This window comes from Entelurus aequoreus, linkage group LG20 (assembly GCF_033978785.1).
Source record: "Entelurus aequoreus isolate RoL-2023_Sb linkage group LG20, RoL_Eaeq_v1.1, whole genome shotgun sequence".
NCBI classification, from domain to species: Eukaryota; Metazoa; Chordata; class Actinopteri; order Syngnathiformes; family Syngnathidae; genus Entelurus; species Entelurus aequoreus.
This window is the reverse complement of record NC_084750.1, coordinates 8,426,522-8,442,744: the sequence shown is the minus strand read 5'-3', so window position 1 is coordinate 8,442,744 and position 16,223 is coordinate 8,426,522. Positions and strand designations below refer to the sequence as shown.

At 39.9% G+C, this 16,223-nt stretch overlaps 1 protein-coding gene across 5 annotated transcripts in view; it reads right to left on the bottom strand.

The window, feature by feature from the left end:
* Positions 1-15,236, bottom strand: part of mfsd2ab (MFSD2 lysolipid transporter A, lysophospholipid b) — a 32,654-nt gene extending 17,418 nt beyond the window's left edge. For 3 of the 5 annotated variants that reach the window (XR_009822135.1, XR_009822136.1, XM_062029326.1), the window contains exons 1-3: positions 14,982-15,236; positions 11,724-11,849; positions 8,988-9,112 (exon numbers count right to left, since the gene is read on the bottom strand). Coding sequence is in view for 3 of the 5 variants with exons in the window: in XM_062029326.1 (XP_061885310.1) it covers positions 8,988-9,112; positions 11,724-11,849; positions 14,982-15,107 (377 nt within the window). In the remaining 2 variants the exon portion in view is untranslated. Of the gene's footprint in view, positions 1-8,987; positions 9,113-11,723; positions 11,850-14,783; positions 14,921-14,981 lie in introns of those variants that run through there. The other 2 variants (XM_062029327.1, XM_062029328.1) reach the window with 2 other exon arrangements.
* Between the last annotated feature and the right edge of the window lie 987 nt (positions 15,237-16,223).

The window sequence follows — 16,223 nt, the reverse complement described above, 5'->3', positions numbered from 1 at the left end:
ACGTCGCTTACAGCCACAGCTGCTAAAAGGGCCTGTTTGCAAACTTTACACGGATGCATAAAGGGATTTTAGCAACCATACATACATACATATACTGTACATATACATATATACATACATATATACATACACACACACACACATACATATATATATATATATATATATACACACACACACACACACACCCACACACACATATATATATATATACACACACACACACATATACATATATATATACACATATACAGGTATATATACACACACACACACACACATATATATATATATATATATATATATATATATATATATATATATATATATATATATATATATATATATATATATATATATAAATAAATAAATAAAAATGTTATATATATATATATTATAATATAATATATATATACAGTATATATATATATATATATATATATATATATATATATATATATATATATATATATATATATATATATATATATATATATATATATATATATATATATATATATATATATATATATATATATATATATATACACACACATTACACATTTATATATACCAGTGGCGTGCGGTCACTAGAGGCAGGGGAGGCGGGCCCTCACCTGCCATCATGGAAAGAAAAAAAAAGTAAAAAGAAAAAAAAAATAATTAAATATTTATATGTATCCAGTGATTATACTAAAGTTATTTTCCATTTAACTTCACCAGTTTTAGATTATTTTTATTTTTACATTTGCCGTTCAAATACTGAGAAGAGACGGTGCGGTGATCAGCAGCCAGTTGAGGCACGTCACTGATTTGTGCCTCAACATGGATTGCGACTCGCTAACTGCTGGCCTGCTGTGCAGTGACACTGTATTGCTATATGAATTATATTATACATTTCCATAGTGTAGTTAGCTGAGGTATATAATGTACAGTGTATTTTGTCAACAACTGTATGTGTGTAATATACTTTTAGTGCTGAGCGATCATAAAACTGCTGCGGAGACACACTGTGTGAGGCTCGTCTCATAACCCCGCCTCCTTGTGCCAAGCACCTCCACCGCAGAATGCACCGCCCGACGGGAGCGCCGCGGCCACACCAACCAAAGCCCACACCCAAACCCTCCACGTGCAAGACCGAATCCACCCAAAAAAAGTCACTTAACAAGAAGCCAAAAAGTGCAAAAACAACAATGCTCGCGCCGGAGGAGCCGTGAACAGGGACACAACATTAGGTACACCTGCAGACAGCAGCGCAGATTTCATATTTCATTCATTCACAACTCTTCCAACAGGAACACCACTGTTCCCGCACTTATAACTAAAGGTAAGACCATAATAAAGTTTTTTTGATTAAATGTGCTTTTTTGTGTGCTACAATTTGTAAGTGTAAAGTTAAGTATATATACGCCATCTTTTCCAAGATGGCGGCGCTTCAGAGCAGCGGCTTTTTGCGAGCGCTCCTAGAAGTGTAGACCGATTTGGCAAAAATACCCCTCAATTCAGTCAATTTCATGGCTGGCTCACAGCGTGTTCACTCCGTGATCACTTACGACCGACTTACGATTCTGGATGTGGAGAGATCGGGCCATTTTGGGCTGAAAGATGCGTGTACGATGGACCTACTCGCTAGCTTGGGAATTCTTCGCGAGCTACATCCAGCAGTGGCCTTTGAAGCAGCGGCGTCGACTACCAGCGGAGACCGTCAGCGAAAGAGACGTAAGCGATGCGCTCGGAAGCAGAAGCGGGGATGTCGGGCGGGGCTAACAACAAAGCTAAATGCGTTGTTGTTAGCGGGGCTAACGAAAAAGCTAAATGCTAATCCACAAAGAAGCGCTAATAAGGAGTCTGTTAAGCTAGAACTAGCCAGCGCCAGGCTGGATAATCCCTGCACACATAGCAATTCTCTTAGAATAATATACAACTCACATAATGTTCTTTCTGCGTCAGAGGTGGACATGCATTTTACTGAGGTGGCAAACAATCTAAAAATTCCTGTCATATCAATTCTTAGATATGGTCGAAATTATTTAAAGTGCACTATGCATAATAAACGTAACATTATTAATATTGCTACTACGGATACTTTCAACAAAAACTCCTCAAAACAGCCCACTACCTATAATATGGGCTTTTTAAACATAAGGTCATTGTCTTCCAAAACGTTATTAGTTAATGAAGTCATCAGAGACAACAATCTTGATGTCGTTGGTCTAGCCGAAACCTGGCTCAAACCAGACGATTTTTTTGCGCTGGGTGAGGCGTCTCCTCCTGGCTATGCGGGAACGCATATTGCCCGCCCCATTAAAAGGGGTGGGGGTGTTGCACTAATATACAACAAAAACTTTAGCCTTACCTCGGACCTAAATAATAAATATAACTCGTTTGAGGTGCTTACTGTGAGGTTTGTCACACCGCTGCCTCTGCACCTGGCTGTCATCTACCGGCCCCCAGGGCCCTATTCGGACTTTATCAATGAATTTTCAGAGTTCGTTGCTGATCTAGTGACGCACGCCGACAATATAATCATAATGGGAGACTTTAACATCCATATGAATACCCCATCGGACCCTCCATGCGTGGCGCTCCAGACTATAATTGATAGCTGTGGTCTTACACAAATAATAAATGAACCCACGCATCGCAACGGTAATACGATAGATCTAGTGCTTGTCAGGGGTGTCACCACCTCTAAAGTTACGATACTCCCGTACACTAAAGTGATGTCCGATCATTACCTTATAAAATTCGAAGTTCTGACTCATTGTCAACAAACTAATAATAATAATAATAACTACTATAGCAGCCGCAACATTAATACTGCCACAACGACGACTCTTACTGACCTACTGCCTTCGGTAATGGCACCATTCCCAAATTATGTGGGCTCTATTGATAACCTCACTAACAGCTTTAACGACGCCCTGCGCAACACCATTGATATTGTAGCACCGCTAAAGCTAAAAAGGGCCCCTAAAAGGCGTACCCCATGGTTTACAGAAGAAACTAAAGCCCAGAAATTATCATGTAGAAAGCTGGAACGCAAATGGCGTGCGACTAAACTTGAGGTTTTCCATCAGGCATGGAGTGATAGTTTAATAACTTATAAACGCATGCTTACCTCAGCTAAAGCTAAATATTACTCAAATCTCATCCACCTCAACAAAAATGATCCTAAATTTTTGTTTAGTACAGTAGCATCGCTAACCCAACAAGGGACTCCTCCCAGTAGCTCCACCCACTCAGCAGATGACTTTATGAATTTCTTTAATAAGAAAATTGAAGTCATTAGAAAAGAGATTAAAGACAATGCATCTCAGCTACAGCTGGGTTCTATTAACACAAATACGACGGTATATACGACGGACATTGCCCTCCAAAATAGTTTCTCTCTCTTTGATGAAATAACATTGGAGGAATTGTTAAAATGTGTAAATGGGACAAAACAAACAACATGTTTACTTGACCCAATTCCTGGAAAACTTATCAAGGAGCTTTTTGTTTTATTAGGTCCATCAGTGTTAAATATTATAAACTTATCACTTTCCTCCGGCACTGTTCCTCTAGCATTCAAAAAAGCGGTTATTCATCCTCTACTCAAAAGACCTAACCTCGATCCTGACCTCATGGTGAACTACCGGCCGGTGTCCCACCTACCGTTTATCTCAAAAATTCTCGAAAAAATTGTCGCACAGCAGCTAAATGAACACTTAGCGTCTAACAATCTCTGTGAACCTTTTCAATCCGGTTTCAGGGCAAATCACTCTACGGAGACAGCCCTCGCAAAAATGACTAATGATCTATTGCTAACGATGGATTCTGATGCGTCATCTATGTTGCTGCTTCTTGATCTTAGCGCCGCTTTCGATACTGTTGATCATAATATTTTATTAGAGCGTATCAAAACGCGTATTGGGATGTCAGACTTAGCCTTGTCTTGGTTTAACTCTTATCTTACTGACAGGATGCAGTGTGTCTCCCATAACAATGTGACCTCGGACTATGTTAAGGTAACGTGCGGAGTTCCCCAGGGTTCGGTTCTTGGCCCTGCACTCTTTAGTATTTACATGCTGCCGCTAGGTGACATTATACGCAAATACGGTGTTAGCTTTCACTGTTATGCTGATGACACTCAACTCTACATGCCCCTAAAGCTGACCAACACGCCGGACTGTAGTCAGCTGGAGGCGTGTCTTAATGAAATTAAACAATGGATGTCCGCTAACTTTTTGCAACTCAACGCTAAGAAAACGGAAATGCTGATTATCGGTCCTGCTCAACACCGACATCTATTTAATAATACCACCTTAACATTTGACAACCAAACAATTAAACAAGGAGACTCGGTAAAGAATCTGGGTATTATCTTCCACCCAACTCTCTCGTTTGAGTCACACATTAAGAGTGTTACTAAAACGGCCTTCTTTCATCTCCGTAATATCGCTAAAATTCGTTCCATTTTGTCCACAAGCGATGTTGAGATCATTATTCATGCGTTCGTTACATCTCGTCTCGATTACTGTAACGTTTTATTTTCGGGCCTCCCTATGTCTAGCATTAAAAGATTACAGATGGTACAAAATGCGGCTGCTAGACTTTTGACAAAAACAAGAAAGTTTGATCATATTACGCCTATACTGGCTCACCTGCACTGGCTTCCTGTGCACCTAAGATGCGACTTTAAGGTTTTACTACTTACGTATAAAATACTACACGGTTTAGCTCCAGCCTATCTTGCCGATTGTATTGTACCATATGTCCCGGCAAGAAATCTGCGTTCAAAGAACTCCGGCTTATTAGTGATTCCCAGAGCCCCAAAAAAGTCTGCGGGCTATAGAGCGTTTTCTATTCGGGCTCCAATACTATGGAATGCCCTCCCGGTAAAAGTTAGAGATGCTACCTCAGTAGAAGCATTTAAGTCCCATCTTAAAACTCATTTGTATACTCTAGCCTTTAAATAGACTCCCTTTTTAGACCAGTTGATCTGCCGTTTCTTTTCTTTTCTTTTCTACTCTGCTCCGGGGTGGACCGCTAGCCTGTCCATCGGATGGGGACATCTCTACGCTGCTGACCCGTCTCCGCTCGGGATGGTTCCCGCTGGCCCCACCATGGACTGGACTTTCGCTGATGTGTTGGACTTTCACAATATTATGTCAGACCCACTCGACACCGAGGATGTCGTTGTGGCTTGTACAGCCCTTTGAGACACTTGTGATTTAGGGCTATATAAATAAACATTGATTGATTGATTGATTGAAGTATACCAATGATCAGGGGCGCCGCTAGGGATTTTGGGCCCCATGAAATGAATCTTTACAGGACACCCATTATTTTTTCTGTATTATAATTTCATCATCATTAGGGGCCTCTCTGGGCCCCCCTCCATCATGGGCCCCTAGAATCCGTCTCCTTTACCCCCCCTTTTCGGCGCCCCTGCCAATGATTGTCACACACACACTAGGTGTGGTGAAATTTGTCCTCTGCATTTGACCCATCCCCTTGTTCACCCCCTGGGAGGTGAGGGGAGCAGTGGGCAGCAGCGGCGCCGTGCCTGGGAATCATTTTTGGTGATTTAACCCCCAATTCCAAGCCTTGATGCTGAGTGCCAAGCAGGGAAGAATGCTGGTATGAGCTTTTAAACATAACCAGTTAACTGCTGCCAATCACATGGTGAATAAGATACTATTTAGGGTTCATATGTTTGTAAATCTGACTGTGATGAAGTCAGTGCCTCACCTGACATGAACCTCACCGCACGCCACTGATATATACACATTACACACACACACACACATACATACATACATACACACATACACACACACACACACACACATACACACGTACACACACACACAACACGTTTTGAAGCTAGCAACGTCTTATTTGAGTTGTATTATATAGTCCATGACGACCTGTATGACAGTTAAGAATGACTTTGTCTGTGAATTCAATAAAAGGTTTTGATGCTGACAGTTTGCGCCTAACGTTATAAACTTGAGTACAAATCCAATGTATCCCAGCAGGACACAATAAAGACATAAAACAGGAAGTCATGCATGTGATGTGATGTGATGAAGTGTACTCTTGTGGTTGACCTTCCTGTGGCACATGATCACCTATCAATTTATACATTCCTTCATCTACTACATTCTCATGCCAACAAAGGGTTTATCAAGAAAAGCAATGTACTAAATGCTTTTCTAAGTATCATTAATGACATGTTTGGGGAACTTGGCAGCAAATGTTTGAGTAATAATCTTCCCATGAACTATAGTAACCTTCTAGAGGAGACTGTTTGGAGGAAGAAAAAAAACATCCGAGAACCCAAGAGCTGTAATCTCATTGGCTGGAATAGATGGTGTGTTGTGGGCTGGCCCAATCACAGACTGATCTAACCGGTTCACCCCCCCCCCCCACCCACACACACACCCCCACACGCACACGCACACACACCCACACACACACACTAGTGAAACATGGCTATGTGCTGCTTCCTCCGTTCTTTCCACACAGGGGTTTCTAAGTGACGTGCCGGTGATTCCTTCACACCAAATAACCAATGACTAGCTTGGGGAAGAACAAATGGCAGGAAATAGATATGACACACTTCTTACCAGCAGCTAAAATAAAAGTTCAGTTCAGTTCAGGTGCTGCTGCACTTCTACAATTTGCTGCAGGCTGATCAGTTAATCAATGTATTGGAGACACAAAATAGGAGCAGTCAATTGCACTGCTATATTTGTTTTCAAATCACACTCTCCTTCCTAAAGGACGCTAATGTTTAGTCCGCGCTGACAGCCGCCTGGCTTTGACACTCTACACCCAACATGTCACTTGCAGACATGAGGTGGGGGTGGATGCTACAGAAGAATGGGGTCTGCGACCTTTAGGCAAAAGGGGGCCTCAAGCAAGACGAGCCTCTATGGGAGCCAGTCGCCAGAGAGCGGACCATCCACGTTTGTATTTCACAGAAGTGGCACCCAGCAGCTTCAGTGGAAAAACCTTTCAAGGGAAAGTGTGAAAGTGCAAAGTAGCAGAGGGGGGTTATATTTATCAGGGTCCTGCTGAAGGTGGGAAAAGTGCAAGTGAACTATATGAGGATGTGATTGGCAGAGGGGCCTGGGGGTGGTTGGCACAGGAAGAGGTGGAGTATCAAGTGGTAGACCAGAGTCAGAGCGGGTCATCTCTGCATCAGACCATTTGCATGTCTCTGATGGAAATACAACTCATTAGACACACTTTGGACCAGCAAGTCATTTTGTAAGCGCTGCCAGTGTCCCTGCAAAGACCTTTACCATATTGTTCAACCTCATTTGCTCAGTTGTGCCCTACTGGAGTGTAAGTTACACATTCTGCTGGAATTGGGCTATTGGAGCTATGTGAGACATTGCAAATCATACCCACGGAAAGGGGAACTGCATTTTTAGGGGGAATTTTGCCTATCATTCACAATCCCTATATTACACAAGAACACATGCGATTTTCTTTTTTATGCATTCTAAATGTGTAATACACCGCAAGTACGAGGTGGCCAACAATGAAGCTAATCTCAGTCATCTATTCCGCTCATAAAGCAGTCGTAAAAAACATCCAAAAACCCCCAACAATTCTCCATTTACAAGTCATGACCTGAACATGAACTAAGTATTGTTGGTTTTGTAAGCGCTAACGCAGAGGAACTACTTTTAGCGTTGCCGTGATCACAGAGAGAGGTAACTAGCTTGAGCTGCTGCGTCGCCTCCGAGTTGGTAAAAGTTGGATTATTAATCATCATGCCTCCCACTTGGATAGTAAAAAGTTGTGGCGATAAACCCAGAAGTTGGTCAACTTTGACATTCAACTTGTACCCGGGGATGGCGAGAAAGACACAAAAAGACTTATTTTTATACCTGATTATGATGAATTATTCTTCTAAACGGGAAGATATAAACATCCCGCTGAGAGCAGACACTGTACAGTAAGTGATGTAGGGTTTCCCCTCAATGTAGTTGAATGTGGCGCACCGCCACAGCATTTTTTATTACGGCCACACCTTGAAAATACTTTTTTTTTTTTAAATTTGAAAATCAAACTAATATCATATACTGTAGACAACAACACTTCCTCCTTCTCTGCCAATCACCTTTAAGGCACAGACCACGTGCAATCATGGGAAAAAACTGACATTAAATACAAACTACACTAACATTAAACATTACCACCAGCTGGTTGTTACTAATATATATATATATACATAGACTATTGTTTTCACACTATTGACAAGTGAAGTACCGAAAATTTGACCACCGGAAAGAGTCTTTGATCACCAAAAACCGCGCTACCAAAACTAGATGTAAACCAAACGCACGTCGTTGTGACTGTCTTGAGCGTTGTCAGCATGTCTGTGATGTGGACGTCATTTGAATATATTGCAGGTATACCCGTGGACAGCCATCTACAGAATGTGCAAATATTAAGAGGACAGTGGCAGCTTTTAAAGGAAAGAAAGTCCAACTGGAGCTTCTAAAACTTGCAGTTCATACCCCATATATTCATGCTCATAAATATTATGCTTTGGAAAATCATTTGTCCTAAAGTAGTCTTTGCTGTTGCTCATGAAGTCTGTGTTGTTGAAGGAAAAAGCTAACGTTGAGATGCGTCTGTGAAATGAATATGCCACCGTATGCTTAAAATGAGCAAAATATGTGAATATTACAGACTACTATGAATGTTACGACATTACATACATCCTTACAGCGTGGATATAAAATGTTGATGGAAGTTTTTAGAGCACTAGCGTTTATTTACGTTCGAATGCATAAAAAAGAAAAACATAGGTGTTATTGTGTCACATAAGGATTGTGAATGATAGGCAACATTCCCAAAAAGTGTAGTTCCCCTTTAAGCCGTCAGAAGTGGTGACATTTTCTTAAGGTTTTGTGTGCTGCGGTTCAGGGAAAGTGTGAGCCTACACAAAAAGACATGGCGAGAGTAAAGACACCTACCAGGGTAGCATGCGCCCAAAACGTGTCCATGGACTGCGGGAAACCAGGAAGCCCACTGTGGGGTCCGTTATTGCGTCCCATGCACGGCCCCCAAACAGGATGATTGAGGCGTAAAAGGGATCCAGCTGGCAAAAGACAAGACATACTGAATAAAGAAACCACTCTTGTACACATTTTAGAACTGCATTTAGTCGTAAGCCACTTTAATGGTAGGGTAGCTTTAAAATCCAACATTAAGAGTCTAGAACTGGGGCCTGCCTTGGATCTTTAGCCTCCTTGTTGTGCCTGAGATTTAACACCAGAGGGAGGAACATTTGTCAAGAAGTCTATCATTTGTCTGTCAGAAAATGAAAGTGTACAGGCTGAGTCCTGAGGTGCAAAGACTAAGCCTGCTTGGGTGTGTAAGCTAACCCTGTATACATGCCAAAAAAGACAAATCTCAACAACAACAAAAAAGGAGTTTGATTTTGCATGCTTTGCCTGAAACAATAAAAAAAGTTCAAAACATTTAAAAGGTTTAGAAGGGGCTCCTGATGAGTTTTCTGCAATTGAAAAGGGGGTAAATGGTTGTTTTGGTGCCCCGGAAATAGTGCCAGGGCCACTTTGTAGCTGAGCTGGTCTTCTTTTGCTCCCACAACACTGCTGAGACAAGCCCAGCAGGAGGAATGTAACCCTGCCCACGGCTCTCACAATACACTCAGTTGGACACAAAACAAAACCCTGGGAAGCTTTTGACTTTCTACACCAGCAGATTAGTGTCAGAGCCCATTAAGGACACACCGACCAACAACTTTTACAGTAGAACAAGCTCTTTCATGTTGTAATGAATGACTTTGTCTTGGACTTTCACTTAGGTTTTTACTGCATGTGCATTTACAAGAAGGATCAACTAAAACCCTTTGACCTTGAGGCAGATAGAGTAACAGTTCACTTAACAGACAATAGAAGGTGAAGACATTTATGTGATAAAAAAGTGGTAGAAATTGGGAGTTTAAGCTAAAATTTCTTGAAAAAAATATCCCTCCAAGCGAGCTCATGGTAGCATTTGCTGGAATATGATATCCACATGACATGTATATAGGACTAAGTTGTACGGACAGAAGATCGTTATTTGGTTGAGGTTCTTTTCACTTCCTCCAAGAAGTCTAGTAGAACCTCCGACTGACGCTTGACATTATCTAAGAAATATGGAGAAAATGTCCACACTACATCTGAAGGAAGAATGTTCAAAAAAGATGGTTGAAGTGGAGAATTTATTTAGAAAAACATTCATGATCCTTATTCTTGGTAAAGAAACACCTTTTAGATGATAAGTAACCACTGGGGAAAATAATATGTATGCATGGTTTATTACGTTTATTATTATGTTTTGATTTATTCTCATTTTTAATCATTTCTTTTTTTTTTAGTTGGATACCTATATCTTTTTTTCAATCAACTCCATATAAACTATACAAAAATTCAAATAACTAGTAATAAATATGAGTTGACTTTGTAAGATGAATAGCAATATGTAGCTGACAGAATAGAAATAAATGACCAGAGAAGCTTGCCAAAAAAAACAACATTGTTTTTATTAAAAAGGGCTTAGTAGTTTTACTTTATTTTGGTTTTATTTAGCACTGATCTGTACACCCGAATGTTAGATTTATACTTCAAAGAAGTGCAAATGAGTGATTAATTACTTTAGTCTCACCTACAAACATGCTGAGAAAAGCCCTCCACTTGAGTGTTTTTAATTTAAATGTATTACATTATATATATATATATATGTAACCAAAAAAGTGGCTTTATTAAGACATGTATTGTTTTTAACAGACTTGAACAAATGTCTCTTTTATTTACTACAATAAAACATCAGGTCATAATAAAGTGCTCAAAAAACAGTAAGACCACTTTTCTGAGCAAAAAGTATTACCGTATTTTTCAGACTATAAGTCAGTTTTTTTATACTCAGGAGCGACTTATGTGTGAAATGATGAACACATTAGCGTAAAATATCAAATAATATTATTGATGTCATTCACGTAAGAGACTAGACGTATAAGATTTCATGGGATTTAGCGATTAGGAGTGACAGATTGTTTGGTAAACGTATAGCATGTTCTATATGTTATAGTTATTTGAATGACTCTTACCATAATATGTTACGTTAACATAGCAGTTGGTTATTTATGCCTCATATAACGTACACTTATTCAGCCTGTTGTTCACTATTCTTTAGACATTTTAAATTGCCTTTCAAATGTCTATTCTTGCTGTTGGCTTTTATCAAATACATTTCCCCAAAAAATGCGACTTATACTCCAGTGCGACTTGTATGTTTTTTCCTTCTTTATTATGCATTTTCGGCCGGTGCGACTTATACTCCAAAAATACGGTACATGTTGAACTTGTTGATTTCATCTGCTTCAATGATTCAAAATACAAATAAATCAGACGCATCAGTCACTACTTCTTCTCTGCTTAGGCTGCTGCCCTCGCGACCCAACCTCCGGTAAGCGGAAGATGGATGGGTGGAAAATAATTGCAATTAACGCGATACTTTGAGACCCTTACTTTGAACTTTGCATGTAAAGTTAAAATATATGGAGAATGACAACAATATTGAATAATTCTCTTTGCATTATTTAGGGGAGATCTTTGGAACTTGGAACACATGACGTAGGTTCTACTCCTGACCCTTTAGGTTTATGTTGGTTGGGAGGAGATATGAGGTGAACTCAAACAACCCACCTGTGCTACATCCAGCAGGTAGAGTTGCAGAAAGAAGCCTAGGGCACATCCCGTGATCTGGTATGGCGCTCCACCTATGGCGTAGCAGATCTTGTTGCAGACGGACAATCTGTTCCTCTGCTCGTGCTGTCCAAACATGACAAAAGACAACAGTTAAACAGAAATGCCTTTTAAAGCTCAGGACTTGAAAATCAGTTTGGATTCACTAACACTTTACAGAAAGTGCTCCACATGGCATTTGCAGCAGACAACTCTGGCACAGAGGCACCCAGACAAAATGAAAACTGTTTATTCCACCGGCTTTGTGAAGTTAAAAAAACACTGAGCTCCAGTCTGGCCTGTTTCAAATAAAAGAAAGAATGCAGTCTGCGTTATTGCACTGCCAAAGTTCTGAAAAGGCCTTAATGTTGTGTATTTGTTTTATTTATCTGCTTTTGTGTCTTAATTCCCAGGAATGAAAACACCATGTCACGTCATGTCATGCCCGGTGAGGGCACCTTGGCAGCAGCACACTGGATCACTTCAACAGCCTCTCTGACCCAAAACAACACACGCCTCCTCACTGACCAATCGAACACACGCCTCCTCACTGGCCAATCAAAAAGCCCCACTCATTAGTCAACTTGTGATGTATTAGGAATGACCTGACCTGGACATGCAGGTACATGCCATTCTTCTTCAAACAGGTACTTGAAATGTATGTCAAAGGATAAAACCTCTTTAACGACCACAAAGTGAAATAAAACCTCTGTTGATGTGTGTAGTGTTAATACACCGACAGCACTTTAGGTGACTGAACTCTGCAATGAGATACTTGAAATTGTACTGATTGAAATCAAGATGCAATTATTTTTATTTACAAATATACAACTAAGGCAGGTCAATTCCCTGGCTCAGTGGTTCCAAAACTTTTTCACCAAGTACCACCTCAGAAACAACTTGGCCCTCCAAGTACCACTATAATGACAACATTAAATACAGTAGTGTAGTAGACCTAAGTATTCATTAAGTACCACCATGACAACATTAAATACAGTAGTGTAGTAGACCTAAGTATTCATTAAGTACCACCATAATGACAACATTAAATACAGTAGTGTAGTAGACCTAAGTATTCATTAAGTACCACCATGACAACATTAAATACAGTAGTGTAGTAGACCCAAGTATTCATTAAGTACCACCATAATGACAACATTAAATACAGTAGTGTAGTAGACCTAAGTATTCATTAAGTACCACCATAATGACAACATTAAATACAGTAGTGTAGTAGACCTAAGTATTCATTAAGTACCACCATAATGACAACAATAAAATACAACAGTGTAGTAAACCTACGTATTTATTAAAAACAAAGCAAATATTTCATTTAACAAGTAACTTTTTTGGCCACTGTAACATTACACAGTTTGAATATAGGAAAATAAAACACTGTACTTTAATGAAGTGATTCTTTGGCGTACCACTAGATGGAGCCCACGTACCGCTCGTGGTACACATACCACCAAAGTGTCAATGAATGAATATGAAACATATTTCTAACCCTCTCTATGGCGCACAGTTGTACTGGCTTTGAATTCTAGTTGGAGTTGCGCAGGAAAAGTTTGCAAATGTATGTTTAAATTATGTTTACTTTTAGGGCTGTGACTATTTCAACAATCCACGTTTTAATTCCATTCTTGAGGGGATGATTTGAATCAGAACCGATTCTCGATTCAAACCGATTCTGGTAATGTATCATTTAGTATACAGTATGATAATGACTTGGCGGTATGACATGTACACATAGCTGTATGACCTGTACACGTAGCTGTATGACATGTACACATAGCTGTATGACCTGTACACGTAGCTGTATGACATGTACACATAGCTGTATGACCTGTACACGTAGCTGTATGACATGTACACATAGCTGTATGACCTGTACACGTAGCTGTATGACATGTACACATAGCTGTATGACCTGTACACGTAGCTGTATGACCTGTACACGAAGCTGTATGACATGTACACGAAGCTGTATGACATGTACACATAGCCAGTAGGCGCAGGGACAAAAATGGATTCTTGAACAATTTGAATTGATTCACAATGGTTACGGATAAGAATCACAAATTTGGATGTGAATCAATTTTTTCCGACACTCCCGATAAATATGCTATTTTGCACTAAAAAGTAAATGAATAATATATTTCACGATAACTACGTTTAGTAATAGTAATACATATATTTTTAAATAAAAGTTACAAATAAAATACATTTTTTAAATTCCAATGGGGGGCTTTCATGTAAAATGGTATTGTATATAACTATTGGGTTAACAATATGGTCATTTTTATAAGCGATAAGAGGAAAAGTGAACAAATATGATCTTTATGTGATGTTCAACCAGTACGACACTCGCCTTGTGGGTGCAGCCTGCTGTCGCATTCAGCTGGCCATGAATAAAAAGGTGGGGTGTGCTAAATGACACTACAATCCCACATACTACTTGCAAACTACAGAACATGCATTTCTAGTTAGCACACTCATGCCAATCAATAACATTTGATTTTAAACACGAACAGGCAGACGTCCAGATTTGTAGCGAGCACGTGAACGCACCACCAGACACAGCTATTGAATCCATTCAAATGGAAGCAAAGAGATATATAAATAAGCCTATTTTTGTCCAGTTATATCAACAGAATCATGAAGTGATGGCCTTAAATTGACGTTTGTATGAGCATTACGCTAAAAAAAAGGGGTGGCTTTTTCAAGAAACACATTTAGCCCTGGATCAGAGGGTTCACGACAACACCCATAAACTATAATTATAGGACATAAAAACGTCCATTGTGTTGTAAGAGTACTAACGCCAAATTAAGAATATACACAATACAGTATAGTGCTATATTTAAATGAAGAATATACATAGCGCTACATTTAAATGCCTCTCAACGACTGTGGCGAAAGTGTTTGCCAGAAATAAAGAGGCGCGTCGGTATTTACACACATGCTTTAAGGATCATGTCACTACAACTTTTCATTCATTCGTCGTTCGTGTTTGCTTACCAACAAGGAGTGGAAGGTGATGGAATGTTAAAAACGGAGCTTTAGCGACGGTTTAGTGAGTCACGCCCTTCAAATGAGAACAATTGTAACCGGCCGGCGTGCTCGCCTCATTCATTGAGGGCGGGCGTGCACGTGAACGCACCACCGTCTTCTTCCTTCGGTGAATATTTGATGTCAAATCCTCAAAAGTGTCCTCACCTTCTTACACTGCGTGATGTCAAGAAGTGTCCTCACCTTCTTACACTGCGTGATGCCGTCACAATCCGGCGCTTTATTTAGCAAACTGGCGTTGGAGTACTGCTCGCAACCTTCTCCTTTGGCCATGGCGGGAAAAAGCAGCAAGAAATAGAAATGGACAAAGAGCGAGCTTCAATGTCGGTGTGGAGACTGGACGGACTCAGAAGACGACCAAGTCATATTTACACCTCCCCGCCCATTTTGCACGGACAATTCACCCCATATTAGGCCACGCCCCCTCCCCATAAGTCACCGCCATGGCGCGGCTGCTCCGGGTGATCACGTGACAACAGCCTGTCTGAGCGTCCCTGGAAAAGATGAAGAAATTCAAATGTATTTAACTTCTTTTTTTGTAATACACGTAAAGTTCTCCATCAATTTGATGGAATTACAATGAGTCAGCAGTTATGGAATATTGCACAATATATCAATCAATCAATGTTTATTTATATAGCCCTAAATCACAAAAGTCTCAAAGGGCTGCACAAGCCACAACCAGTGGTTCTCAACCTTTTTTCAGTGATGTACCCCCTGTGAATTTTTAAAAAAAATTCAAGTACCCCCTAATCAGAGCAAAGCATTTTTTGGATGAAAAAAAAAAGATAAAGAAGTAAAATACAGCATTATGTCATCAGTTTGTGATTTATGAAATTGTATAACAGTGCAAAACATTGCTCATTTGTTGTGGTCTTTCTTGAACTATTTGGAAAAAAAGATAGGTTTTTATTTATATTTATAAAGGATTTTTGAATTGTTGCTATTTTTAGAATATTAAAAAAAAATCTCACGTACCCCTTGGCATACCTTCAAGTACCCCCAGGGGTACGCGTACCCCCATTTGAGAACCACTGATATAGACCATCCATCTGATAATAACACAACACAACACAACACAACACAACAATTACAATGAGTCAGCAGTTATGGAATATTGCACATGAATATACAGCAGGCCTGGGCAATTATTGTGACTCGGGGGCCACATTTAGAGAATACAAATGTATATCTATTTTTTAGGAACACTAATACAAAACCTCACAATAAAGTCTGATTGAATGCTAAAACTGTTATGACAGACCACCTTAAAAACGGAATGGAATTTGAAATGTTTCTATGAAGGATAAAACGCTGAATATTGAGAACATAAAAACGTCACACCTCCTCTCCATCCACATATTTTACAATCAAGCCACACCCACACTG